The sequence below is a fragment of the Pseudophryne corroboree genome, chromosome 1 (assembly GCF_028390025.1).
Source record: "Pseudophryne corroboree isolate aPseCor3 chromosome 1, aPseCor3.hap2, whole genome shotgun sequence".
NCBI lineage: Eukaryota > Metazoa > Chordata > Amphibia > Anura > Myobatrachidae > Pseudophryne > Pseudophryne corroboree.
Genome location: NC_086444.1, coordinates 83,011,891 through 83,039,836, shown reverse-complemented (window position 1 = coordinate 83,039,836; position 27,946 = coordinate 83,011,891). Strand labels below are relative to the sequence as shown.

The 27,946-nt window shown below is 45.7% G+C and overlaps 1 protein-coding gene across 6 annotated transcripts in view; it reads left to right on the top strand.

The window, feature by feature from the left end:
- CPLANE1 (ciliogenesis and planar polarity effector complex subunit 1) overlaps window positions 1-27,946 on the top strand; it is a 250,462-nt gene that overhangs the window by 181,732 nt on the left and 40,784 nt on the right. For 4 of the 6 annotated variants that reach the window (XM_063961138.1, XM_063961144.1, XM_063961124.1 and 1 more), the window contains exons 34-46: window positions 894-1,063; window positions 1,866-1,986; window positions 2,569-2,626; window positions 3,818-3,949; window positions 5,258-5,344; window positions 6,294-6,386; window positions 11,050-11,171; window positions 12,218-12,368; window positions 22,547-22,803; window positions 22,909-22,999; window positions 25,419-25,559; window positions 26,803-26,833; window positions 27,020-27,148. In XM_063961138.1, the coding sequence (XP_063817208.1) occupies window positions 894-1,063; window positions 1,866-1,986; window positions 2,569-2,626; window positions 3,818-3,949; window positions 5,258-5,344; window positions 6,294-6,386; window positions 11,050-11,171; window positions 12,218-12,368; window positions 22,547-22,803; window positions 22,909-22,999; window positions 25,419-25,559; window positions 26,803-26,833; window positions 27,020-27,148 (1,583 nt within the window). The remainder of the gene's footprint in view (window positions 1-893; window positions 1,064-1,865; window positions 1,987-2,568; window positions 2,627-3,817; window positions 3,950-5,257; window positions 5,345-6,293; window positions 6,387-11,049; window positions 11,172-12,217; window positions 12,369-22,546; window positions 22,804-22,908; window positions 23,000-25,418; window positions 25,560-26,802; window positions 26,834-27,019; window positions 27,149-27,946) is intronic. The other 2 variants (XM_063961148.1, XM_063961157.1) reach the window with 2 other exon arrangements.

The window sequence follows — 27,946 nt, the reverse complement described above, 5'->3', positions numbered from 1 at the left end:
GTCCTGGTAAGGAGGTGTGACTCCTTCTGCATGTTCCCATTAGTACCTACCAGTTCTGTTTCTTGTCTGGAGGATTGTCTTTAGGTGGGTGGTTGTAGATGTGGCTCCCCCGCCTGGCTCTGCAGTAGCCGACATATGGGCTCTGACCGCAGGTGCACCTGTCCTTGGAGGGTCAGTAAAGGTGAGTGCGTGGTCCTCCTTTGATTAGCACTTAGGTAGTTTGTGTGCATAGAGTGGTCTGCAGTTTTCACCACCTATAGAAAATCTTACAACATCTGCAGAACCAGCTGTGTTGAAACTAAAATACAATTTTGTAACATCTATATATTTCGATACCTGAACAGCTGAAGGACAACTTTTATGAGTGACCTATTTCTATGATGCTATTGTCTGAGCAGGATGCATCATATACTAAATTGGTCCGAAGAATTATATTGCTATTGTAATTGGTTACTTAATCTCAGAGTTATATGGCAAAATGTCGGCCTGCTATTTCAAATGCATCATCATTCTGCTCTGGAAAATGTGACAGTTGGTGAACTCTCCTGTGTGTTCGGAAAACTGTGACAGTGATTTTCCCAAAAAAATTGAAAAGTCCAAATTTGACTTCTAAGGGGGTGAAAAGGAGTAAAATGTTCTGCCCAGCAAACCTTTGCCCAGTTGAAACTGGGCACATCAGCTATACATTATTTTGGTAACATTTAAAGAAAAGCATAATTAGCACCTGACCAATAGGATCCAGGTCACACATCGTGTAGAATAACCAGATTAGTGTAAGTTTGGCTTCAGTCATCCTGATTGGAGTTGCCAGCATTCCTTACAGCCACTGAACTGGCTTGGTAATCCTGATATCTAGTTACATAAAACGTTCTATATTATCCTTCTGTTCTCAGAGTCTCCACCTCAGCTCCACACCTAGACTCATACCGCTGGAGAACCTGATTGCATTTGAGAGAGATGCCGCACTCAGGGCCCCTGGCTCAGCAGAGGGAAGTGTGCAGCTGCTGAAAGCAAACATCCAGCCCTTTGAGGAAGTAGTAAAAGCTGAGGACAGCATTAAAAGGTACAAATCATGGCTAAAACTACTCCCGTGATGCAATATCATTGTATTTTTATTATTATTAAAACAGTTTAAAATGCTCCAATCAGAGGCTGTCTAATGTCAAAATTGTTCCTACAATGTTTGTACCTAGACAAGTAGAAAGACTCTCCTAGCCATCCCTTTGTGCGGGATGTAGTCAGCAGTTCAACAGGAACAATTCATAATGTTGACACTACTATATTGACAGTTATGATGTTGACATTGTTAAAATGTTGATAGGCAATGTGGGGAGGTCAGGTTTAGGTTGCAGAGGAGGGTTAGGCAATAGAGCAGGGCTGGCCAATAGTTAGCCTGGCAGCTGGTTTGGGACTACTCATCGCAGCATGTCCACGGTTTTGTTATCAGGACATGCCAAAACTGTGGCAGTGCATTCTGGGATGTGTAGTTAAACAGCAGCTGTAGGGATGCATGCCTCCCAACTCTGCTCTAGAGGAAATAGCAGAACGCCGGACGATCGAAGGTCTGACCAGGAGTTGATGGTCACATGACTGCTGGGACCTGGAAGACGCCACTGGAGAGTAAGCCGTTGGGTAACAGGTGGAGGTAATGATAATGGCACCTCATCGGCCTGGCATCCAACAGCTATGGAGATGCCAGGAATAAAAATAAATGAACGTAAGCCTGTGAGAGCTTTTAAGGTAGAATGAGGGGGGTTGCTCCGTTCAGCTCTCTACTTGCCTTGCGCTAGAAAGACAGTAGCCTGCTTATACAAGAGACTCTCGGTAGGGCGCAGCGTAAACATTTTTATTTTATCTCAACGTAGACAGAAAAGACGCACTTTGCAGGAAAAAGGTGAAAAGAAAATGAAAAAAACATCTGTTGCATTCCGACCTGAGGACTCCATCATAAAGCCAAATAATTTTGATGAGGTTGTGCAAACGGAGGTATATGTTATTCATTTCAGTATTCCATTCCTGCTCTTGGATTAATTTGCACCAACAGAAAGCACTTTAACAATAGACTCCTCCTCCTGTGGTGATGTAATCCCTTCCCTTCTTCCCACTATTTGCTTCATACATTGGATACGACCTCTTATTCATTATATCTACTATGTTGTGACGCTGTGCACACACTTGTGGCATGATTAGAGTTTAACATAAAGTTGCGCCTTTTGCACCTATACAATGTATTTCGAATAGTACATAACTTAAGATACATTCCATTGGAAAATAATACATCTGTCATCTTTATAGTCACGGACACTTGCATTTATGGAATGCGCACAGTTTTAAAACATATGTAAGAAAAGAAAGTGTTATTGGAGCCTTTCCGCGGAGATACAAGTATTTAGTTGTGCTTTGCTTATCCCCTTTCTTCTTCTTTTTTTTCTCCTGATAGGGAAATAAACCCGTTAATTCAGTGAGTTTCAGTTGTAATTAAACAAACACATATCTGCTTTTAAATTGATACTCTCTAATTTTAATAAATAAACTATGAATTAATATGAAGAACATTTTTATCCCTAGGATGTACATCATGACAAGCAGGATTTAGAGGAGGGTAATGAATTTATCATTCCATTGGGTAAGTTTAATTGTATCTGTTCTCAAATAACAGCTACTATAGCTCCCAAGTCACCTATTTATGGTGAAGATTGACATTGTGTGGGCTGAACCAGTACTCATGGTAATGCAGTGAATATTGGCTCAGCCAACCCACTGAGTGACTCCTGTGTGTGGGATATGAGCGCACTTTAATGAATTGTATTTCTTAATAAAGTCTGTAAAATACCACTGTTAGTATGAATGTGCATTTCTCTACTATTCTCAGGGGGCGCTGTGCACCTGGGATGTCCCAGAACTTTTAGTGGGGGGGGTGGGGGGGGGGGGTGGCTGGACTGCACATCCTAATTCTAAACGTAATAAGAGGTGCTACCATGCCAGGCGACCTCATCAGGTGGGTTCCTAACATTCCTAAGGTTCAAGGTCCGAGCACAGGACACAGCTCAACCGTCCCTAGGCATCACGCTAGTGAGATCTAACAGTTTAAGGGGGGTATGCAATTAGCTCCATTTTTTCTCCTAGGTGAACAAAAACTGAGTTTTTTCGCTATTTTTATGTGAATGGAGATTTGCCGTATGCAATATCAGGTACAGATTTTTGCCTGGGCGAAAATGTGGCAGCGGCTTAAAACACGTGGATCGGTGAATCCACTTGTTTACCATCAAAAATGCAGCCCATTTTCTCAGATTTTGATGCATTTTTTGCCAATGCCTTTTCACTTAATAGAAAAGGTATAAAGGTAATGGCGAAAATACCTTCAAAACGGCCGAAAACGGCCCTAATTGAATACTCATGCAGGGCAAATTCATTCGCTCCGAACCGATCGGAACTAATTGCATATCCCTATAAGTGTTAAAAGGAGTAGCAGCTCAGTACTAAAAGTGTTACATAGATGAGACCCACTTGATGAGTTCACTTGGCCGTGGTAGGAGAGCCCAAATATTTGGGCACAAATTATGCCAAGTACCTCAGTTTTACTCCATGTTAAATTGCAGAGTTTGTTATCATTGTTCTGATTGCCAGTGTTCTTAATGAAAAATTTACTGAAGCTTTTAATAATGAAATGGTGATATTATTACATATTAATAATAAGGATTACATTTCATGATGTCTATATAGAGCCTGTGTACATCGATAAACTTGTGTACATGGAACTGTTCAATCTAGACTTTGTGTAACATTTGCAGCATGTGAGTGTTGTACTGTATTTCAGGCACTTTCGGGTCAGTGCTGTCAGATCAGATTGCAGACACTCCAGTCCTTTCTGTGGCAGAGTTACATTATATGGCTGCCACACAGAAAGGAGCACCGAAAATACGGGACGCAAGCACCAACACAGACTCTGGTAACGTGAAGACTTTTGAATTCTAATATAACAAGGAGTATACACTGGGCTGAGCTGAGTTTCACTACTGTAGAGGAGCAATTAAAGCACCATTAAACTTAAAAGCTCGTTACTTAACCACTTAACTGACGATTTTTCCCTCCAAAAAAAACACTCAGAAATTTACGTTATTTTAAATGAGTGAATTAGGTGAAGAACAAGAATTTAACCCTATGTAAAATGATTTTAGTAAAGAAAAGAAAAAAACCATTGTAAAAAAAAAGTAATTTTCCCCCCAAACATCGAAACATCAGCCGGGAACATCACGACCATCGGTACATCGGTAACGTTGCGACCATCGCAGTTTTACTTTTTAGAGCCTGGACAGCCGCCAGGTGCACAGGGGGGGGGGCTTGGGGGGTTGTTAAACACTTCCCCAGTGACTGCTATTGTCTTCAGCCGCTGGGTATGGGGGATCCTGCCGTGCTGTCCAATCAGCAGTGATCGGCAGCACAGCAAAACTGTGGGGAGGGCGCAGGGAGGCTTTCGGTCCCTCTGACTGCAGCTGCGGAGGGAAGTTTCTCTTTCCTGCCGCTGCTAACACTGTTTATCTGACTGGTCGCATCCTGTGCGACCAGGTCAGATAAAACACTGCCTGGTGTGGTCGCATCTGATGCAGCCATACCAGGCAAGTGGTTTAAGAAACTCAGATAACAATTGCAATTATAGATGCTCAATGTTTAGTTGCTTATGTGTTGTTCCACTGTCCTATGCTGTTCGGTATTGTTCTTGTCCCCTGAACTTAATGCAGGCATGATCACATCTCACTAAGACAGGACAGTTCTTGGAGGAAATAATACTTATGGGGAAGAGAAGGTTATTAATGGTAACTGCACTTAATGGTGACCTCTAAGTAGCACCATCATAGAAACTAAATGTATTCCTAATATAATCATTTCATTATTTTCTAAGACCAGTACAAAGGTAGAATAAAACATATAAACAGATTCCCTTTTAAATTGTCTGTTAAAACCATTTTTCATTAAGATACATAGAATATTGAATATCTTGTATACATACATTAAGGTTAAAATGTATAATAAAGAAACAGGCTATATTTTATGTTTAATGACCTCTTTAATGTAGAAATCACTGTTGTCTTACATACGGTATTGGGCTACGCAGTAGTATTCTTGCATGGAGTACGTCTGTAATAAATCTGACTTTGGTTGTAGTAAAATGATACAATTTCACTGTGTGATTAATGCATGGCTATACAATCAGCTCAATAAACCTTTGCTGTATAAAACGCACCCTCTCTTGTGGCAGCCTCTAAGTCTCATAAGGACACAGGGACAGAGTGTGAAGAGTTTCCTAGTAATGGCTTGGCCGCCAGCCCTCCTCCTGCTCCTCCAGGTCTGACCTCACAACTTTACATTGATTTGCATGTTTGATTTATTTGCACAATTTCCTGTGATTAAACGTATTGGGAGATTATTGCTGTCTGCATCAGGGCTGCAGTAACACATTACTTATTGGCTAGTGATGCAGCATCTTGTGTAGCTTTTCTTGCTGCCCAGTGCTATCTCCTCTGGGGGTTGTGTGGCTACGACAGGCCTATGCAACTAAATGTAACTATAGGTGTATATATATATATATAATGACTAAAGCAATGTTTCTGCAGCCCCACCTACAGAACGTTACAGAATCTTGGAGATGTCCTATGATGTAAATTGATATAAACATACAGATCCTTCCTTGTAATGGTCACAGCGATTAGCCGGAGTGTTGTATTCATTCTAAAGCTTGATAAGCTGAAGTATCATGCATTTTATATAAGCCGAGATTAAGCAGAGTATTATGTTCTAGTTGTCACCTGCTGGGGGAATAATATCTGATCTCTATATGTGTCTCTGCCTTCTACAGGACCGTATAACCATAACAAATATAAGAATAAAGTCACCTTATTAATAGATACTGTAATTCACCCTTGTTTAGTCTATGTGATATTACTTGGAATTTAAAGTAACTAAAGTGGATAACGTTTTCCATGTACAGTATCTGCAGAAGGGGGTGTGACTGGGAGGACCAATGAAATCTGCTGTGTCTGTAGTTGTGGCATTGTATTGGTCCTCACAGAGCCCGGTTTTAGCCAGGGTGGAGACTAACTACAAAGCCCGTTTAAAATGGCTGCATGGGTGCAACCGCTAGGGCTCCAGTGATGGAAAGACGTTATGTAGGTCCAGATTGTCATCTTATTAATGATCTAGTTGTGCTATTTTTGATTATTCACTGAAGTGCTGATGAAACTGTCAGGGGACACACAGTAATCTAACTTGCAGCTGGCTTTCCTTTCTTTCTGTAGGATACAGTGAGTCACGTAAGCCTCTTAGCTATGCAGGGACAGAGGGTGATGAACCTTTCAGCTCTCCCATGGCTCCCTCGTATCCCGCTGCAGGTGAGATCTCTCTGCTCTATGAACATAAAATACAGTTTCTCTAGCATCCACAAGGGATATTGGGGACATATTAGTTTGATGGGGTATAGACAGGGTCCAAAGGAGCCAGTGCACTTAAATTTCTTCACTGGATGTGCTGGCTCCTCCCCTCTATGGGAATGATCCTGGATACTGTGGCACAGAAAGTGTTCCTACCAGAGGACAAAGCGAGAACACTCCAGGAAATGGTCCACATGGTTCTCTGACCTGCTCGAATATCCATCCATCTTTGCATCAGAATGTTGGGAAAAATAATGGCCTCGTACGTGGCAATCCAGTATGGAAGGTTCCACACCAGAACATTTCAATTGGATCTCCTGAGCAAGTGGTCTGGTTCACCTCTTCAGCTGCACTGGGTGATTCAACTGTCACCTCAGGCCAGGATTTCACTCCTGTGGTGGCTGCAGTCTTCCAACTTCCTGGAAGGCCGAAGCTTCGGGATTCAGGATTGGATCCTCCTCATGACGGATGCAAGTCTGATAGGATGGGGTGCTGTCACCCAAGGGGCTCAGTTCCAGGGCAGGTGGTCTGCCCACGAAGTACTACTTCCGCTCAACATTCTGGAACTTCGGGCAATCTACAATGCTCTGATTCAGGCCTTTCCTCTGCTCAAGGATCGGGCGATCCAGGTCGGGTTGGACAACACCACGGCAGTGGCGAACATCAATTGACCAAGGAGGGACAAAAAGCAGGGTCTGCATGCGAGAAGTGTCAAGGATACTCCTGTGGGCAGAACGAAATGCAAGAGCACTGTCTGCGATCTTCATTCCGGGAGTGGACAACTGGGAAGCAGATTTCCTGAGTCAGGGTCTCCACCCAGGAGAGTGGGGTCTACACCTTCAGGTGTTGCAGCAGATCATCGACCGGTGGGGTTGCCCACAAATCGACATGATGGCATCTCGCCTCAACAAGAAGCTTCGCTGCTATTCCTCGCGAACCAGGGATCCTCAGGCGAGCGCAGTAGATGACGTCGCCTTGGCCGTATCGGCTGGTCTACCTATTTCCTCCAATTCTGTTGATCCCACGGGTGCTCAAGAGGATCAGACATCAAGTTGTTCAGGCAATCCTGATTGTCCCGGATTGGCCCCGGAGAGCTTGGTACACAGATCTTCTGGGCATGTCCGAAGTAGACCCTTGGCCTCTGCCGCTAAGAAGGGACCTTCTTCAACAAGGACCGTTCGTCTACCTGGACTTACGGCGGCTTCGTTTGACGGCATAGAAGTTCAGCGCAACATCCTAGCTCACAAGGGCTTTTCCAAAAAGGTCATTGCTACCATGGTTCAGGCCAGGAAACCTGTGACGTCAAAACACTATCACCATATCTGGAAGAGGTATGTCTTCTGGTGCGAGGAACGCCCTTATATTGTTTCCTGCAGGCTGGTGTGGATAAAAGCTTACATCTGGGTTCCATTAAGGTCCAGATTTCAGATCTCTCCATTTTCTTGCAGAAGAAATTGTCATTGTTGTCAGAAGTTCAGACCTTCTTACAAGGGGTGCTTCACATACAACCTCCGTTTGTGCCACCCACGGCACCTTGGGATTTGAATGTGATGTTGAATTTTTTACAGGCCTCCTGGTTTGAACCTCTGATGACGGTAGAAGACAAGTACCTCACGTGGAAGATGGTGATGTTACTGGCCCTGGTTTCTGCTAGACGTGTCTCAGAATTAGGGGCCTTATCGTGTAAAAGTACGTATTTGGTCTTTTACGAGAACAGAGCAGAGCTCAGGACTCAACAGCAGTCCCTGCCTAAGGTCGTCTCTGTGTTCCATTTGAATCAACATCTTGTAATTCCATCTAGTTCTGGCACTTCTGCTCCTCCGGAGGCATTGGATGCTGTTCGAGCCTTGAAGGTCTATGTCAAGAGAATGGCTCGAATCAGAAAGACGGATTCCTTGTTCGTGCTGTATGATGCGCAGAAGAAAAGTTGCCCAGCTTCAAAGCAGTCCAATGCTCGTTGGCTTAGGCTCACTATCCAACAGGCCTATGTGCACGCAGCCTTGCCTGTTCCACAGTCTCTGAAAGCTCACTCTACTAGATCAGTGGGGTCTTCCTGGGCGGCTGCCTGTGGAGTCTCGGCCCTGCAACTGTGACGAGCTGCTACCTGGTCGGGGAAGAACACCTTTGTGAAGTTCTACAGATTTGTTACCCTGGCCAAAGTGGATGTCCAGCTTGGGCAGGCGGTACTGCAAACGTCTCCGCACGTTCCCGCCTGTTCTGGAAGCTTTGGGACCTCCGGATCTTACTAATGTGTCCCCAATATCCCTTATGGATGCTATAGAAAATAAGATTTTAATACCTACCGGTAAATCCTTTTCTCGTAGTCCATAAGGGATACTGGGTGCCTGCCTCAGTGCTTTGACTTTCTGCAGGTGGTCTGTTGTATGTTACCTGCTCAGCTGTTGCTGTTTTGTTGCCAGCCGTTGCTGGTGTTTATGTTATTGGTGTGTTGGTAAAGAATCTCACCACTCCTTGTTATTCAGTTCCTTCTCTCTAGTATGTCCTTTCTCCTTCAGGCACTGTTTTTACCTATAACTGCCTGTGGGAGGGGGCATAGAGGGGAGGAGCCAGCACACCCAGTTGAAAAAATGTAAAGTGCACTGGCTCCTTTGGACCCCGTCTATACCCCATTGTACTAATGTGTCCCCAATGTCCCTTATGGACTACGAGAGAAGGATTTACCAGTAGGTATTAAAATCCTATTATATGTGTCATAGGGATATTTATAAAAATTGGAAAATTGTGCTTTAACTCATAGCAACAAGCCAGTTTTATTGGTACAGTTTAGAAATGGAAGACAAATTTCTAGTTACTGTGTATGGTTTACTGAACCCTTTTTTTTCAGATGCACGATTTCATAAATGTCTCCAATATGTGACAACCAATTAATTACATTTATTCAAATGAGAAGGTTATGAACCATTAAGACGAAGATACCCAAATGGAAATGAAGAGTGCCATCAAGCTCTTTAACCCCTTCTTTGCTAAGGATAAGTGGGACCTGTCCTCAGCAATGCAAGAGTTCAAACAAAAGTGGGGAAGTTGCTTGAAAATGCCAGTAATTGTCGCTAGGAGTTGAGATTAAATATTCAAATGCCAGAAACTGTCGGTAAAGGTGCTCAGTTCTGGCACCCATAGACCAGGGGAGTGGCCTTGTATGAAATTGTGGAATTCCTTCTGTTAAATGATGTTGACCCCTGAGGACTGTTGAAATCATTATGAAGTCCATGGATGGGGAAGTGTCTCCCACATCTTGGCTTTAATAAACTCAGGGTACCCTTATTTGAATGCGTGGAGTCCCCTCTTTCAAATAATGTGGCCCCTTAGTTTTTCTAGTTTGGTGATCACATTAATCAAACACCCCCAAAAAAGTATGTATTACCACTTTCAAGTGAACACTTTAGTAGGAAAGCCTGCATGTATAGCTTTTTGCTATTTTGGAAAGGTGGTTTATTGTCGACACAAGAACCACAAAGTATTTCTTGCCGATGGTTAGAAGAAGAAAAAAGGTACACAATTTTGCTTTTAGTTCACTCTCTTCAATGTTCTTTCCAGTGCCTTCACTCCTTGGCTCCCCAGTTTTTCCTTGCAATGCTCTTCCTAGTGCCGTCACACCTGGGCTCCCCAGTTTTTTTTTGCAATGCTCTTCCCAGTGCCGTCACTCCTGGGCTCCCCAGTTTTTCCTTGCAATGCTCTTCCTAGTGCCGTCACACCTGGGCTCCCCAGTTTTTCCTTGCAGTGCTCTTCCCAGTGCCGTCACTTCTGGGCTCCCCAGTTTTCCTTGCAAATGCTCTTCCCAGTGCCGTAACTCCTGGGTACCCGAAAGAGCATTGCAAAGAGCATTTTTCTAACCATCGGTATGCCTAGGCACTGGAAATCCAGTGCTGTCACTCCTGGGCACTGGAAAGAGCATTCGTCTAACCATTGGCAAGTTGCTTTTAGTTCATTCTCTTCAATGTTCATCCCAGTGCCACCACTCCTGGGCTCCCCAGTTTTTCCTTGCAGTACTCTTCCCAGTGCCATAACTCCTGAGCTCCCTAGTTTTTCTTTGCAATGGGACTTAATTCCAGACGTTAGGCACTTGCCTCCTACTGTGGCTTTACATTTCCTCATTCAGTAGTGTGTAAAAGCCTGTAATATCTTTGTTTTTTTATTAGAAAATGTAAAGGTCAGTACACATCTGGGGCCTTATTCTCGCACGCAGCAGCGTCTATTGGCGGTAAACCGTCTGAGTTTATGCAGATACCCTACAAACTCAATCCATTGTGTACATCCATGTGGCCGAAAGTGTAAGGACTGTGTTCTTATATGCCACCATCGAAAATTGCACCAGCCCATTAGCCTGAGTCAGGCCCTTGGTGATCCGCCTTCATTTATGTTCAGCTTGACTTCACCTGCAGCCATATTAGTTAGCTCCGGCTGTTAAATGCGTGGGATCAATGGCTGAATTCTATGAAGGTCAATTAGAATGTCCGCTATAATACTGTGCCAAACTTGTACATGGTAATTAATTAACCTGGTTTCTGGCGTGTTACCTGGGAGGACATAGAACACTGGGTATGGAACCCATGTCCTCATCCTGCTGGCCATAGCACAGACATAACCCCCAATATGTTTCTTACAGAAAGCCCACTCTCTGATATGCCCCTGGTCATGCCGCCAAAGTTGTTCCTGAATGCTCAATTTCACGATGAAGTCCAGTCAGAGAGAACCCCGGCAACACCAAACTTAAGCCCGCCGGCAGAGGTAAGCGGTGCCTGTAGGTGGCATGTTTGGTGTATATTATATGATATATTAACAGACTTGACCCAATGTTACAATGAATTTAAATGTATAGTTAATGGAACTGAAATAATTGTGTTGTACCTTAAATCATGTTAATCTTTAGTAACATAGTAACATAGTATCTGAGGTTGAAAAAAGACAATTGTCCATCGAGTTCAACCTATTTGTGGTCTCCCATGCATGATGATTTGACTAAAATTTCTGACTGATGCTGCTGTCAGCCGTTGCATTTTATCCCTATTTATAGTAACTATAATGCATGACTATGCACCATACCCCTGGATATCCTTATCCATTAGGAATTTATCTAACCCATTCTTAAAGGTGTTGACAGATTCCGCCATTACAACTCCCTCAGGCAGGGAATTCCAAACACGTATTGTCCTTACCGTGAAAAAGCCTTTACGCCGTATTGTGCGGAATCTCCTCTCCTCTAACCTGAGCGAGTGTCCACGAGTCCTCTGTGTTGATCTAACCAAAAACAGGTCCCGCGCAAGCTCTGTGTATTGTCCCCTTATATATTTGTAGATGTTGATCATATCCCCTCTTAGTCTCCGCTTTTCCAATGTAAACATGCCTAGTCTTTCAAGCCTTTCCTTGTATTCCATCGTCTCCATGCCCTTAATTAGTTTGGTCACCCTCCTCTGTACCTTTTCTAGCTCCAGGATATCCTTTTTGTAGTACGGTGCCCAGAATTGTACACAGTATTCCAGGTGTGGCCTCACTAGTGATTTATATAACGGGAGTATAATACTCTCGTCCCTAGCATCAATACCCCGTTTTATGCATGCTAATATCTTATTAGCCTTCTTTGCTGCAGTCCTACTTTGGGTACTACTGCTTAGCTTGCTATCTATGAGGACACCTAAGTCCTTTTCCAGTACAGAATCCCCTAATTTTACTTTATTACTTGGATTTTTATTTAGCTGTTCTCTTTGTATTTATTAATTTTTTTATAGAAAATTCAGGCAAATGTATAAACATCACTGTTGTCCTTATTACTGTAGGTTGGACATCATGACTTTAGTCGGCTTGACATAGATTCTGAAGAATTTACCAGACCGTTTGCTGAACAGAATGACCCATCTGTAGCAGGACGTCATCACATGCCAGGCTCCGCAGACACTTTTCTTCCGCCACATCCCTTTAACTATAGAGGTAGTGTAGAGTCAGAATTGATTGTGGTTCCTTTGGGCTCCTCATTCTGTGGAATATGCACAACCAAGGGCAGCTGAGATAGATTTAGCCTGGTTCAGTGTATGCATTCAGAGCCGGGCCTAACCAGTATGATGCCCTAGGCAAGATTTTGGCTGGTGCCCCCTAGCACAACCGCTGGTTCAGCCTCTGACCTTGCACCTCTTTCCCAGCACCATCACCCCTCACCCATAGCAGTCCTTGTTTTGGTGTTTGTACCCCCTATATTTTAAATAGGAACAGTTCGCACATTTGGCGCACAGCCCAAAAAGAGGTGTGTTTTTGCTGGCAAGGGGCATGGCCACACAATAGTACCCCAAATTCCAATTACGCCAGACAGTACTGCAACTTTATTCACATTTGATCATGCGATAGTGTCCATAATTCATATTACATCCCACAGTAGTATCACTTTACCTTAAACATTACTCCTAACAGTAGAACCCCTTATTCACATTACATCACACTGAATTGCTCCTTATTCACATTACACCACACCCTATTGCGCTTTATTCACATTAGATGACCCAGTAGTGCCCTTTCTATACGCAACGCCACATAGTAGAGCACCTTATACACATAATGCCCACATTAGTAAAGCATTTATACACATAAATCCACTTAGTAATGCCCCTTACACATATGAGACACATTATTAATGTCCTTATAAACATAATGCGCCTTACACATTATGACAACCTTTATTAATGCCCTTTTACACATAATGTCCCTTACACATATGGCGCACATTATTAATGCCCTTATACACATAATGACACACATAGTGCCCCCTACACATTTGCTGCACATTATTAGTGCCCCTATACACATAATGACACACATACAGTAGTACCCTGTTGCACATATGCCGCACATTATTAATGCCCTTATACACATAATGACACACATAGTTCCCCTTACACATATGTTGCACATTATTAATGCATTTTTACATGACACACATAATGCTCCTTACACATATTCCGAACACTACTGCACAACCAACCCACTCACATGCACACAGCACTCACATTACCACTAACACCGTGACCTCTGCTTCTGCTTGGATACAGATGTTCCCTCAGAAATCTTGCCTCAATGCTAACGTCGGGCACCTTTTTTTTTTAATGAAAATGCATCTTATTTGCATTGCTATGTGGCTAGGATGCACAAGCAGCTTCTGCTGATTAAAATGACATGCAGCATGCATATATACTGTGTGAGACTGTGGCTGTATCTACATATGAAATGCTACACACAGAATATAGGCATGCCGCATATCATCAGCTGCTGATGCCCCTAGGCATATCAAATGCCCTAGGCAATTGCCTAGTTTGCCTATGCCTATGGCCGGCTCTGTATGCATTACCTGTTTAACGATTTAAGTATAGAAAAAATACGGGGTATTAAACAATTCTAAACACAGGGGGGCCTGACTCCGTGCATGCTTATATCATGCATGCAAAGTCGCAAATACAAAGGTGATTTCTCTGACGTCCTAAGTGGATGCTGGGACTCCGTAAGGACCATGGGGAATAGCGGCTCCGCAGGAGACTGGGCACAACTAAAAGAAAGCTTTAGACTACTGGTGTGCACTGGCTCCTCCCACTATGACCCTCCTCCAGACCTCAGTTAGAATCTTGTGCCCGGCTGAGCTGGATGCACACTAGGGGCTCTCCTGAGCTCCTAGAAAGAAAGTATATTTTAGATTTTTTATTTTACAGTGAGATCTGCTGGCAACAGACTCACTGCAGCGAGGGACTAAGGGGAGAAGAAGCGAACCTACCTAACTGGTGGTAGTTTGGGCTTCTTAGGCTACTGGACACCATTAGCTCCAGAGGGATTGACCGCAGGACCCGACCTTGGTGTTCGTTCCCGGAGCCGCGCCGCCGGCCCCCTTACAGAGCCAGAAGCAAGAAGTGTTCCGGAAAATCGGCGGCAGAAGACTTCTGTCTTCAACAAGGTAGCGCACAGCACTGCAGCTGTGCGCCATTGCTCCTCATGCACACCTCACACTCCGGTCACTGATGGGTGCAGGGCGCTGGGGGGGGGCGCCCTGAGGGCAATATAAGACACCTTGGCTGGCAAATCTACACCATATATAGTCAGGAAGGCTATATAGGTGTAAATATACCCCTGCCAGAATTCCAGAAAAAGCGGGAGAAGTCCGCCAGAAAAGGGGCGGGGCTATCTCCCTCAGCACACTGGCGCCATTTTTCCCTCACAGCTCCGCTGGAAGGACGCTCCCTGGCTCTCCCCTGCATTGTGACAAGCAACATAAGGGTAAAAAAGAGAGGGGGGGCACTAAATTTAGGCGCAGTATATACATATATATAATAAGCAGCTATAAGGGAAAAACACTCATTATAGTGGGATCCCTGTGTTATATAGCGCTCTGGTGTGTGCTGGCATACTCTCTCTCTCTGTCTCCCCAAAGGGCTTTGTGGGGTCCTGTCCTCTGTCAGAGCATTCCCTGTGTGTTTGCGGTGTGTCGGTACGGCTGTGTCGACATGTTTGATGAGGAGGCGTATGTGGAGGCAGAGCAAATGCCGATAAATGTGATATCACCCCCTGCGGGGTCGACACCTGAGTGGATGGTTCTGTGGAAGGAATTACGCGACAGTGTCGACTCCTTGCATAAAAGGTTTGACGACATACCAAATATGGGACAGCCGGCTTCTCAGCCTGTGCCTGCCCAGGCGTCTCAAAAGCCATCAGGGGCTCTAAAACGCCCGCTACCTCAAATGGCAGACACAGATGTCGACACGGATACTGACTCCAGTGTCGACGACGGTGAGACAAATGTAACTTCCAATAGGGCCACACGTTACATGATTGAGGCAATGAAAAATGTGTTGCACATTTCTGATGTTACTCCAGGTACCACAAAAAAGGGTATTATGTTTGGAGAGAAAAAACTTCCAGTTGTTTTTCCTCCATCTGAGGAATTAAATGAAGTGTGTGAAGAAGCGTGGGCTTCCCCCGATAAGAAAATGGTAATTTCTAAGAGGTTACTAATGGCGTACCCTTTCCCGCCAGAGGATAGGTCACGTTGGGAAACATCCCCTAGGGTGGATAAAGCGCTCACACGCTTGTCAAAGAAGGTGGCACTACCGTCTCCGGATACGGCCGCCCTGAAGGAATCTGCTGATAGAAAGCAGGAGGCTATCCTGAAGTCTATATATACACACACAGGTGTTATACTGAGACCAGCTATTGCGTCAGCATGGATGTGCAGTGCTGCAGCTGCATGGTCAGATTCCCTGTCGGAAAATATTGATACCCTAGACAGGGACACTATATTGCTAACCGTAGAGCATATTAAAGACACACTCTTATACATGAGGGATGCACAGAGGGATATTTGCCGGCTGGCATCCAAAATAAGTGCAATGTCCATTTCTGCCAGGAGAGGGTTATGGACTCGGCAGTGGACTGGAGATGCAGATTCTAAAAGGCACATGGAAGTTTTGCCTTATAAGGGTGAGGAGTTGTTCGGGGATGGTCTCTCGGACCTCGTTTCCACAGCAACAGCTGGGAAGTCTACATTTTTACCCCATGTTCCCTCACAGCCAAAGAAAGCACCGTATTATCAGGTACAGTCCTTTCGGCCCAATAAGGGCAAGCGGGTTAAAGGGGCGTCCTTTCTGCCCAGAGGCAGATGTAGAGGGAAAAAGCTGCAGCATACAGCCAGTTCCCAGGAGCAAAAGTCCTCCCCCGCTTCCTCTAAGTCCACAGCATGACGCTGGGGCTCCACAGGCGGAGCCAGGTACGGTGGGGGCCCGTCTCAAAAATTTCAGCGATCAGTGGGCTCGCTCACGGGTGGATCCCTGGATCTTTCAAGTAGTATCTCAGGGGTACAAGCTGGAATTCGAGACGTCTCCCCCCCCCCGCCGTTTCCTCAAGTCTGCCTTGCCAACAACTCCCTCAGACAGGGAGGCAGTGTTAGAGGCAATTCACAAGCTGTATTCCCAGCAGGTGATAGTAAAGGTGCCCCTACTTCAACAAGGACGGGGTTACTATTCCACAATGTTTGTGGTACCGAAACCGGACGGTTCGGTGAGACCCATATTAAATTTGAAATCCTTGAACACATATATAAAAAAAATCAAGTTCAAGATGGAATCGCTCAGGGCGGTTATTGCAAGCCTGGACGAGGGGGATTACATGGTATCACTGGACATCAAGGATGCGTACCTACATGTCCCCATTTACCATCCTCACCAGGAGTACCTCAGATTTGTGGTACAGGATTGTCATTACCAATTCCAGACGTTGCCGTTCGGTCTATCCACGGCTCCGAGGGTCTTTACCAAGGTATTGGCCGAAATGATGATACTCCTTCGAAAGAAGGGAGTTTTAATTATCCCGTACTTGGACGATCTCCTGATAAAGGCGAGGTCCAGGGAGCAGTTGTTGGTCGGGGTAGCACTATCTCGGGAGGTGCTACAACAGCACGGCTGGATTCTAAATATTCCAAAGTCACAGCTGGTCCCTACGACACGTCTACTGTTCCGGGGGATGGTTCTGGACACAGAACAGAAAAAAGTGTTTCTCCCGGAGGAGAAGGCCAAGGAGCTGTCATCTCTAGTCAGAGGCCTCCTAAAACCAAAACAGGTGTCGGTGCATCACTGCACGCGGATCCTGGGAAAGATGGTAGCTTCCTACGAAGCAATTCCATTCGGCAGGTTCCATGCGAGAACCTTTCAGTGGGACCTGTTGGACAAGTGGTCCGTATCGCATCTTCAGATGCATCGGCTGATAACCCTGTCTCCAAGGACCAGGGTGTCTCTGCTGTGGTGGCTGCAGAGTGCTCATCTTCAAGAGGGCCGCAGATTCGGCATACAGGACTGGGTCCTGGTGACCACGGATGCCAGCCTTCGAGGCTGGGGGGCAGTCACACAGGGAAGAAACTTCCAAGGACTATGGTCGAGTCAGGAGACTTCCCTACACATAAATATTCTGGAACTGAGGGCCATTTACAATGCCCTAAGTCAGGCAAAACCCCTGCTTCAAAACCAGCCGGTACTGATCCAGTCAGACAACATCACGGCAGTCGCCCATGTAAACCGACAGGGCGGCACGAGAAGCAGGACGGCGATGGCAGAAGCCACAAGGATTCTCCGATGGGCGGAAAATCACGTGTTAGCACTGTCAGCAGTGTTCATTCCGGGAGTGGACAACTGGGAAGCAGACTTCCTCAGCAGGCACAACCTCCACCCGGGAGAGTGGGGACTTCATCCAGAAGTCTTCCAACTGATGGTAAACCGTTGGGAAAGGCCACAGGTGGACATGATGGCGTCCCGCCTAAACAAAAAGCTAGAAAAATATTGCGCCAGGTCAAGAGACCCGCAGGCGATAGCTGTGGACGCTCTAGTGACACCGTGGGTCGGTTTATGTGTTCCCTCCCCTTCCTCTCATACCAAAGGTACTGAGGATAATAAGGAGAAAAGGAGTAAGAACTATACTCATTGTTCCGGATTGGCCAAGAAGAGCTTGGTACCCGGAACTTCAAGAAATGATGTCAGAGGACCCGTGGCCTCTGCCGCTCAGACAGGACCTGCTGCAGCAGGGGCCCTGTCTGTTCCAAGACTTACCGCGGCTGCGTTTGACGGCATGGCGGTTGAACACCGGATCCTGAAGGAAAAGGGCATTCCGGAGGAAGTCATTCCTACGCTGATTAAAGCTAGGAAAGAAGTAACCGCAAACCATTATCACCGCATATGGCGAAAATATGTTGCGTGGTGTGAGGCCAGGAAGGCCCCAACGGAGGAATTTCAGCTGGGCCGTTTCCTGCACTTCCTACAGTCAGGGGTGACTATGGGCCTAAAATTGGGTTCCATTAAGGTCCAGATTTCGGCTCTATCGATTTTCTTCCAGAGAGAACTGGCTTCACTACCTGAAGTTCAAACTTTTGTTAAGGGAGTGCTGCATATTTAGCCCCCTTTTATGCCTCCAGTGGCACCTTGGGATCTCAACGTTGTGTTGGATTTCCTAAAGTCACATTGGTTTGAGCCACTGAAAACCGTGGAATTGAAATATCTCACGTGGAAAGTGGTCATGTTGTTGGCCTTGGCTTCGGCCAGGCGTGTATCAGAATTGGCGTCTTTGTCATGTAAAAGCCCTTATCTGATTTTCCATATGGATAGGGCAGAATTGAGGACTCGTCCCCAATTTCTCCCTAAGGTGGTATCAGCCTTTCATCTGAACCAACCTATCGTGGTGCCTGCGGCTACTAATGACTTGGAGGCTTCCAAGTTGTTGGACGTAGTCAGGGCCCTGAAAATGTATGTTTCCAGGACAGCGGGAGTCAGAAAGACTGACTCGCTGTTTATCCTGTATGCGCCCAACAAGTTGGGTGCACCTGCTTCAAAGCAGACTATTGCTCGCTGGATCTGTAGTACGATTCAGCTTGCACATTCTACGGCTGGACTGCCGCATCCTAAGTCAGTGAAAGACCATTCCACGAGGAAAGTGGGCTCTTCTTGGGCGGCTGCCCGAGGGGTCTCGGCTCTACAACTTTGCCGAGCAGCTACTTGGTCGGGTTCAAACACATTTGCTAAATTCTACAAGTTTGACACCCTGGCTGAGGAGGACCTAGAGTTTGCCCATTCGGTGCTGCAGAGTCATCCGCACTCTCCCGCCCGTTTGGGAGCTTTGGTATAATCCCCATGGTCCTTACGGAGTCCCAGCATCCCCTTAGGACGTCAGAGAAAATAAGAATTTACTCACCGGTAATTCTATTTCTCGTAGTCCGTAGTAAATTCTTATTTTAATAAGTAAGGTAGCAAGACCTACTTGTTCTCTACTTCATACTAATTCCCCGCCAGGCCAGAGCAGGTAGATCACTGCTTTCCCTCACGGCCATTAGACTGTGCCTCATATCAGTCATATGTCCCAACACTAGGTGTAAGATGGCGGTGCTGGCAGAAACATAGTCCGACATTGAGGTGCGCAGTGTGATCAGATTTCTGCATCTAAGAGCACATCAGCAGCTGACATTCATCACCAACTTATCGAGGTGTACGGTGATAACGTCTTGTAACGGAAACAGGTTTGGAATTGGTGCACTGCCTTTGATAACGGCAGGACAGACGTTCAAGTTGAGCACCGATCCGACCGGCCAAGCACATCCACCACAGATGACAATTTGTGCCGCACTGAAGGTCTGATTCAGGAGCACAGATACATTCCCGTTAGTGATATTGCTGACGAACTGAATATCTCAGTGTGTGCTGTGCACAACGTCATTCATGACCAGCTGAGGTACAGGAAAAAGTGTTCATGCTGGGCACCGGAGCAACTCACAGAAGTTCACAAAACCAATAGGATACGATTGTCTCTGGTTACAGGCTATGACACGTGGGTGCATAATGTGACACTGGAGAGGAAGCAAGCATCCAATACATGGAAACACGTATCACCCCCTCCTTCATCTCCCATCAGCAAAAAAGGTCATGGTGACCATGATTTGAGACCACAAGGGCGTGCTTCTTGTTGATTTCTTCACCAAGGGAGATACTGTGAATGCTGACCACTATTGTGTCCCACATTGGGCTGGTGGCGTAGGGCAGTTTGTTAATGGAAGTGTCGTGGGTGTGTAGCCCAGTTGTGTGCTTCTTTTAGGTGTCTGGATGCAGGTGGATCCTGTGTCAGAGAATATGAAGCCCATTGTGCTAGGTTGATGGGGACCTTATGGACGGCATGGCATGGGGCCTCTGCTGAACAGCTGTGTAGAGTAGCCACCTGTCTTTGTTGCACATATTCACCGGACGCCTCACATTTGACACCATTGCAATTAAAAACACTGGTTTTGGATGTTAGGAGATGTGTTTCCACCTTTAGGGATAGTTTTGGGACTTCCCCAAGGATAAAGGAGAAAGGATTTTTTAAGTTGAACCTTTTTCTCCAAATGAGACACTGCTTGCCCTCCCTGTGTGCTCCTTGTTCAGTTTTCCTGATTTTTGTGCTGTACTGCTTTGCTTACAGTCTTTTTGGGGCAGTGTACTCTTCTCTTGCCCCTTGTGTATACTTCTGTCCCCTGAGCTTTGTTAGTAAAGCGGAGTCCTGCAGTGGCCAGTCAGGCTGTTTAGCCCAACCTTCTCACACCACTACTAGAACAGTGTTCCCCACATATTGGTAAGGGATACTGCTGTAGGTACTCATTTAGACACAACATGGGCCCTCATTCTGACCTGATCGCACGCTGCAACTTTTTGCTGCCCGTCCGATCAGGTAGACGCCGCCTATGGGGGAGTGGATATTTGCATAGCAAGGCTGCGTCCGCTTGTGCAGACTAGCTATGCAAAAAGGTTTTGTCCAGATGAGGAGTAGGTCTGGACTACCTGTTGCGATCACTTCAGTGTCTCAGGTCCCGGAATTGACGTCAGACATCCGCCCACCAAACGCCTCGACACGCCTGCGTTCAGATTGCCACTCCCCAAAAACGGTCAGTTGATGCTTCAAAACGCCTTCCTCCTGTCAATCACGGTGCGATCAAGGCAGCGATCGTTTTCTTCTTTAATTCAGTTGCTGCCCGGCGTTCCCAGTCGGCGGGCAGCGACGCGCCTGCGCATTCTGGACCCGTGCGCATGGCTGCGAAAAAAAGCACCGTGCGAAAGGGTCGGTATAACCCCCATGGTTCTAGGTAAGAGGAAGGCTCACTAACCCAAATATGGAGCACTTTGAAAGATGCTGTTACCAGAGAGAGAAAGAGAGATCTATACATTCTATTGACATACATGCATTTAGGTAATTAGGGGGAGATTCTTTAAAACTTGGAGAGAGATAAAGTAGCAACCAGTCGGCTCCTAACTGCCATGTTACAGGATGCGTTTGAAAAGTGACAGTTAAGCTGGGGTGATCGGTATGGAATCCCAGCAGCTGGAATCCCGGCAGCGAGCGCAGCTTGTCACCTCACGGGCCCGCTGCGTTCGCCACGCATCGGGCCCACCCCTTGGCTGGTGGTGTGGACCACCACCTAAGGATGAATACCGGGCTTGTGTCAGTATTCCGACTGCCGGAGTTTCTTTGGTTGTCGGGATTCTGGCGTCTGTATCCTGACCGCCGGGATCCCGGCAGCTGGGTTGTTACCCGCATCCAATGCAGGGTACACATTGGCCGATATATCGGCTGTTCAACTTGATTTCAGGCATAACACATTGGGCTGACGATCGGTAACTGTGTACAGCTGGAAGCTGATTGGTTGTACGTTCTCTCTCTCAACTTTTTCTCTCTCCAAATTTTGGTGAATCTCCCATTTACTGTTTATACACTTACCAACAGAGAGAGTGCAGCTGATGCAGAGTTGGACGCACGCCTGTTGGAGTAGTGTAAGGTGCATATAGGCCCTCATTCCGAGTTGATCGCTCGCTAGCTGTTTTTAGCAGCCGTGCAAATGCATAGTCGCCGCCCACGGGGGAGTGTGTTTTCGCTTTGCAGGAGTGCGAACGCCTGTGCAGCAGAGCGGCTGCAAACACATTTTGTGCAGAACAAAACCAGCCCTGTAGTTACTTATTATGTGCGATGATTGCTGCGACGAATGACACGGTAATGATGTCAGATACCCGTCCAGCAAACTCCCGGCCACGCCTGCGTTTTCCCAAACACTCCCAGAAAACGGTCAGTTGCCACCCAGAAACTCCCACTTCCAGTCAATCTCCTTGCGACCGCCAGTGCGACTGAAAGCTTCGCTAGAACCTGTGCAAAACCACGATCCTCTTTGTACCCATACGGCGCGCATGCGCATTGCGGTGCATGCGCAGTTTAGCCGTATTTTAAAATGATCGCTATGTAGCGAACAACGGCAGCTAGCGATCAACTCGGAATGAGGGCCATAGACAAGACTGCACATGCGCCGAATCAGAGCGTACACACAGGCAATGCAGAGTCACACCACATCTATACTAATGACTGAAGAGGGTAACTCTGCTGTAATAGGGCGTTCTCCCATAGGTGACATTCAGTGTGGGCGCATCAATGCAACTGCTATGCAGAAAATACCAGTTTCCAGGCGTATCTATTACACTTAGTATAGGGTATGTGAAAGTGCTGGATGATGATGATGACCAGTAGCAGGTTGGTCATTGCATTTGACCTTCGTTTGAATCCTACAGACCACTGTTCTTTCACCCCGTTGTCAGATATCTTGTCATCGGACTTGCCGGAAAGGCCACAACTACAAGAGAGAGTCGCTAGCCGCGCCGACAGTGTTACGCAGCGCCTGCTTTCCGGAGCTCTGACCCCTGCTCCATCTAGTGAGCCAACCCGAAGGAGGCATACACCTCGTGTCTTAGAAAACAATGATGCCATTTCCAGACTACAAGAGATGGACGTCCAGCTAAGGGCACTGCAAAGCATGGCTGACAGCATGGAGCGTGACTTCGTCAGTACCGATATGGTAAACGTTTACTTGTCTCTGCTAATGTTAACGTTTTCCAGGGTCACAATATCAATGTTAATGAAAACTTTAATTGTAACACTATATATGCTGTTATAATTGCAGCTGGTGAATACAATCGAAAACTTGGCAACTGTGATTGACCCCGAGCCTAGAGAGGTTCTGTCTTCTAGAGCAGCTGGTGTCCCAGAAAGAGGTACTGTTGTCGATCATGGTGCTGAAGCTTCTAAAAATTAAGTGGTGGCGTTGCCCCCAGCAACCAATCATTTCTCTAATGCATCCTAGAAAATGATTGCATGAATTTGATTAGCTGTTACAGCCAACACCACCTTTTCTCCTTTTTAGAATCTTTAATAAATCTACCCCTCTGAGTGCAACATTTGCACAAGGTGGTGTGTGTAACGACTATGTTAATAGCATTAATTGAGTAATAAATGTTGAATTACTAAGGATCCATCTCTGCTCCTGTGCAACACCTATACCTGCCGTATTCCTGTGACTACCAATAACCGCAGTTTCCTGTGACTACCGGCTGTCCCGTGCTGGGCCCAGCTGCTGAAGATAACGTTCTTCACGCTGCCCAGAAGTTTTTATATAAAGTAGGTGATGACCAGCAAAACGGTTCTGCAGCATCTACTGTACATACACCAGCTGGAAGGAAAAGGTTCCAGGTGACAGTGAAGGCAACTGCTGGTGGCATAACAAAATCATGTACAGTACACTCCCTTCAGTGTACACGTACAAGGACTGAGCAATGCAAGGCTTGGTGCGCTGCCTCTGCATTGTTGAAGACATATACTAGAGAAAAAATGATGTGAAATGTAAAAAGAGAACGCAGAAGTTAGATTTATATGTACTACATAATGGCGCCCCTGCATTGCTCGGCCGTGAGTTGCTGAGCAAAATTCAGGTCGACTGTCTATTAAATAGTATCACATAATGACGCTACTTTTAAGAGATTAGCCCAGTTGATATCTGATGCACAAACCCTATTTGAAGAAAGCATAGGAAAGCTCGAAGTAATGAAGTCAGCATTGTACTAGATGAAACCTCACAAAGCTGGACCTGTTCCATATGCTATTCGGCCAAGAGCTGAGGCAGCGCTGAGGACACTAGAAGATCCAGGAATTTAGTTCCAGTATTGAAGAAAGGTAACACGGGAAACATTGGCATTTGTGTAGACTTTAAATCCACTAGTAATCCAGCGTGGCTATAGTACAATATCCGCTACTGCACTCTGAGGACATCTTTGCATTAGTTAACACAGGTTCTCAAACTCGGTCCTCAGGACCCCACATGGTCCATGTTTTGCAGGTCACTTGTAGATTTTTTTTAAATGTGACAGTTGGTGATACACAGTGCAGCTGCTGGGTGACCTGGAAAATATGACCCGTGTGGGGTCCTGAGGACCGAGTTTGAGAACCACTAGTACAATATCTGATGCTGTACTCTGAGGACCTCTCTGTAGGGTTTGGTTATGGAATCCCGGTTGGTAGAATGCTTGCAGCGAGGCGAGCGCTAGAAAGCCTCTTGCAGGGTCGCTGCGCTCGCCACCTGTTCTATTCCCACTCTATGGGTGTCGTAGACACCCACGAGTGGGAATAGCCGTGGCGCAGCTGTTGGCATTCTCGACGGGTGGGATCCCGACATCGGTATTCTGTCTGCCGGGATCCCAGCCGCTGGGATATTAACTACATAGCCTCTGTTGGGAGGAGACCAGTTTACAAATAATAGATTTAGCACTATCTTATTTACAAATTGTGATTATAGATATGTCAGAGAAATGCTTTACGACCAACATACACAAAGGTTTAATTGCGTACAAACATTTTGTCAAATTGCTGTAGCTGAAGCCATTCCAAAGAGCCACAGATCAGCTGTTTTAGGCAATACTTGGAACCCAATGTTCCCTGGATGATATTGTTTATGTTGGTCATTTAAGTGATCTTAAATGTGCTTATGAGGTTACACAAACATGAGCAAAGAGCCAATCAAGATAAAAGCCTAAGCTGGGGTATCCATACAGTGACCGTATGGCTTCAATATTCCATTGCTCTCTAGGCAGTGGCACACGGCTCGTTACAACCCTGCTGTATCTGACTGTGAATCTTCATGGTCTAGATTTCTCTGGGCTGTTTTGGGGAAACATCTAATTTTTTATGGGCACAAGAAAATGTGTTGTAAGGTGTCAAAGGTGTCAGGTGTTTTGCTCTTCACACCATAGTCAACTGCATTTCTGTTTTATTCTGAAATCCTTGAGTATCTCTACAACTGGATGTTGCTCTGTGTAACTCCCGTGTCTTGATAAGTGCAGATTACATCTCTTGTAGTTCCGGCGATAGTGACCACTTTTTTCCTTGACTGGGCAAATTTCTGCTATAAACCAGGACTTCAGGTTCTTGTCCTTGTGTCCATCACCGCAGTCTTGTAAAGGACTTTCTATTGTATGTGCGGATATGTCCGCTTAGTTCTGGCCCACACCCTCTTTGTCCGTTAAGGCACACTTATGGCTCCAGATACTTTTTTTCTCCAAAAATAAATGTTACTGTTTCTTTATGTTGTATACTGAGGCCCTGCTGCTCAGTCTCTTACTCAGTATCACTGCTTGTGCTTAGTGCTGCCTCTGAGTGACATAGCCCTGGAAGAGCTGGCTGAGGAGGAAGACTTTACACTACCAAGCCCTGCTGATATCGGCTTACATAGACGCCCTATGAAAGTCTTCATCTCTGCCAAGAGTGACAGCCGTCCCTCTACAGGTATGTGGCCTTGTTTGTGTGTGTCTCATGTCATGGGGAAAGACAGATACTGTACGTTTCATGTATACGATAAGAGGTTGTTTTGTTTCAAAAAGAAGTAGCACATTAGGGGATATTTTAAACATGCATAGTATGGCAACGTATTCATGTGTTTCATAGATTGTAAGCTTGCGAGCAGGGCCCTCCTACCTCTATGTCTGTTTGTTATTACCCAGTTTTGTCTTATCATTGTGTCCAGTAAAATGCAACGGAATTTGCTGCTGGTAATAAATAAATAAATACCCAGAAATCCATACTGGGAAATGTTTAATATATAGGTGTTGTAGTAAGTGTGACATTACATAGTGTTACCATTCTCTTCTGTTCCACACGTTCATGTGAATCTTTTTGAAAATAGAACAGAATAGAACCTTATGGTGTTTTCAATTTGCTACAATAAATCCATCCCTGTTACTTTTATGAAGAAACCTTTATAGAGATTTTGGAAGCTGTCCAGAGCTGCGGATGAGTCCTGGTCATCTTACTGGTTTTATGTTCTCCTGTAATAAAACCTTCACCTTATATAACCCAGAGCCAGGCGTCCTTGGGGAGTCATTGTGTTTCTGGAGGTCTCCCTGGGATAAGCAGACAAACAATTTGGAAGCTGCTCAATCATACCTGGAGATAATTATATATCAGGTGCTGGAAGGGGGAGGGGTCATAGACAGACAAACAAAGAGGAGGAAGGGGGGTGCAAATCCCCACCCCCAAATTCCCTTCCGCACACTGAAAATTACCTGTAACCATCCCTGAATCTATCTGGTAATAAAATTCAGAGAATTTGTCACAAATGTTTGCAAACACATGTTTAAGCTGCTGGCCACTTCACGGCTTCTCTGATACAGCAGTCCTAACTACTTAATAGCAGTGCCCACATTGGGCCATGTAATTTGTCACAGTACGCCTCATGATAAAGGTCAATACTAAAACATTTCCAGACAGAGAGCTAACTTACCAGGGAGCCACCCCCAGGATCTCCCATTGGCACTACAAGGAACAGCATGCCTTCCAAATGCTGCTCCCATTCAATGCCTCATGCTCACAAGCAGACAAACAATTTGGAAGCTGCTCATTGTCTCCCTGGGATACCCAGCAATGTGATGCTGTGGGATGAGTCTCATTCCTCTACACTACAGTCTATAACTAATGCAGATAAGAGCTGAGGCCGTGGTCAAAAGAAATAAAATCAACCTCTTTGTTTCAGCTCCTGGACGGAACAAAAACATGGATAAAGGGTAAGAATGACCGATCAGCCCTGTTGTTGTAGAGACTTGCGGGAGGCGATGTGGTAATCGTGTTAGTTGTTGTTGTGGTGCAGCTGTAGTGTTTCTGTATGTGATCACTTGTGGTTCTAGATCTCCATTATCTGCAGTAATTGTGTGTAAAATGTGTAGTGCTTAATGTTCCCGACCCCTCTGCAGCACTGCAGCCGACCCGCTCCAAGTAACCGGACTGAGCGATATCGCAGACATCCTGGGAGATCTCATGGCAGGAGGGGTTTCAGCTTCTGAATTAGGGCTGACGCAAACCCAAGCCGATGCACTCTCCAGGTAGGAAAGCTTCTAGCCTTATGTGCTTTGTGTGCTTATGGGAAATATGTGTGTGTGTATTTGTATAAGGCCTGATTTTGAGTTACAGACAAGTTCAAATGCGGCTGCATGTAACGGTGTTTAGTAACTGCGCAAGTGCATCTCAGGCTGTATACGCATCTTTGCGGACATAGAGACTCCGAGTCGTACACATCTCAGCCGTTACTCTGTGGCCGCCAGTTGGCGTTTCTAGACGGCAGCAATTTGAATGCACGCAGCAGAAGAGTTTTCTGGGTGTGTCATGGGTTATGTAGCCATAGTTCTGTCAGACGAATGCAAAAGAGGACGGTAAATTCAGACTGCACCTAGCATGGAGTAGATGTAATTGCCGATGGTAACGGTGATTGCTGCTGACACGGACAGAGGAGTGCAGCTCTGAATACGTCCTATAGTATCATCAGCATCCTGTTTGCAGCAGACGCCCAAATCTGCATTACGTACAACTCTGAATCAGAAAGCAAAGTGTTTTATTAATAGCTGAATAACTTAATAGCACATCCAGGAGGAAAAGTATGCTGCCTGAGGACAGACTGTATTCCATTTATTCATATGTACATACTGGGGAGCGATGAGGGAAAATGCCAAATACTATTTACCGTTATTTATTATTTTATAATACATGAAGGGACAGTCTTGATAACCTATACCTGGTTGCAGCTACGGATGACTGAATAACAGTGCACTAGTGCTATCATGTCATGGCCTGAGTGGCGGGGATGTGTACAGGTGTAAGAATTGCACTGGCCGTTTCATTAAAGC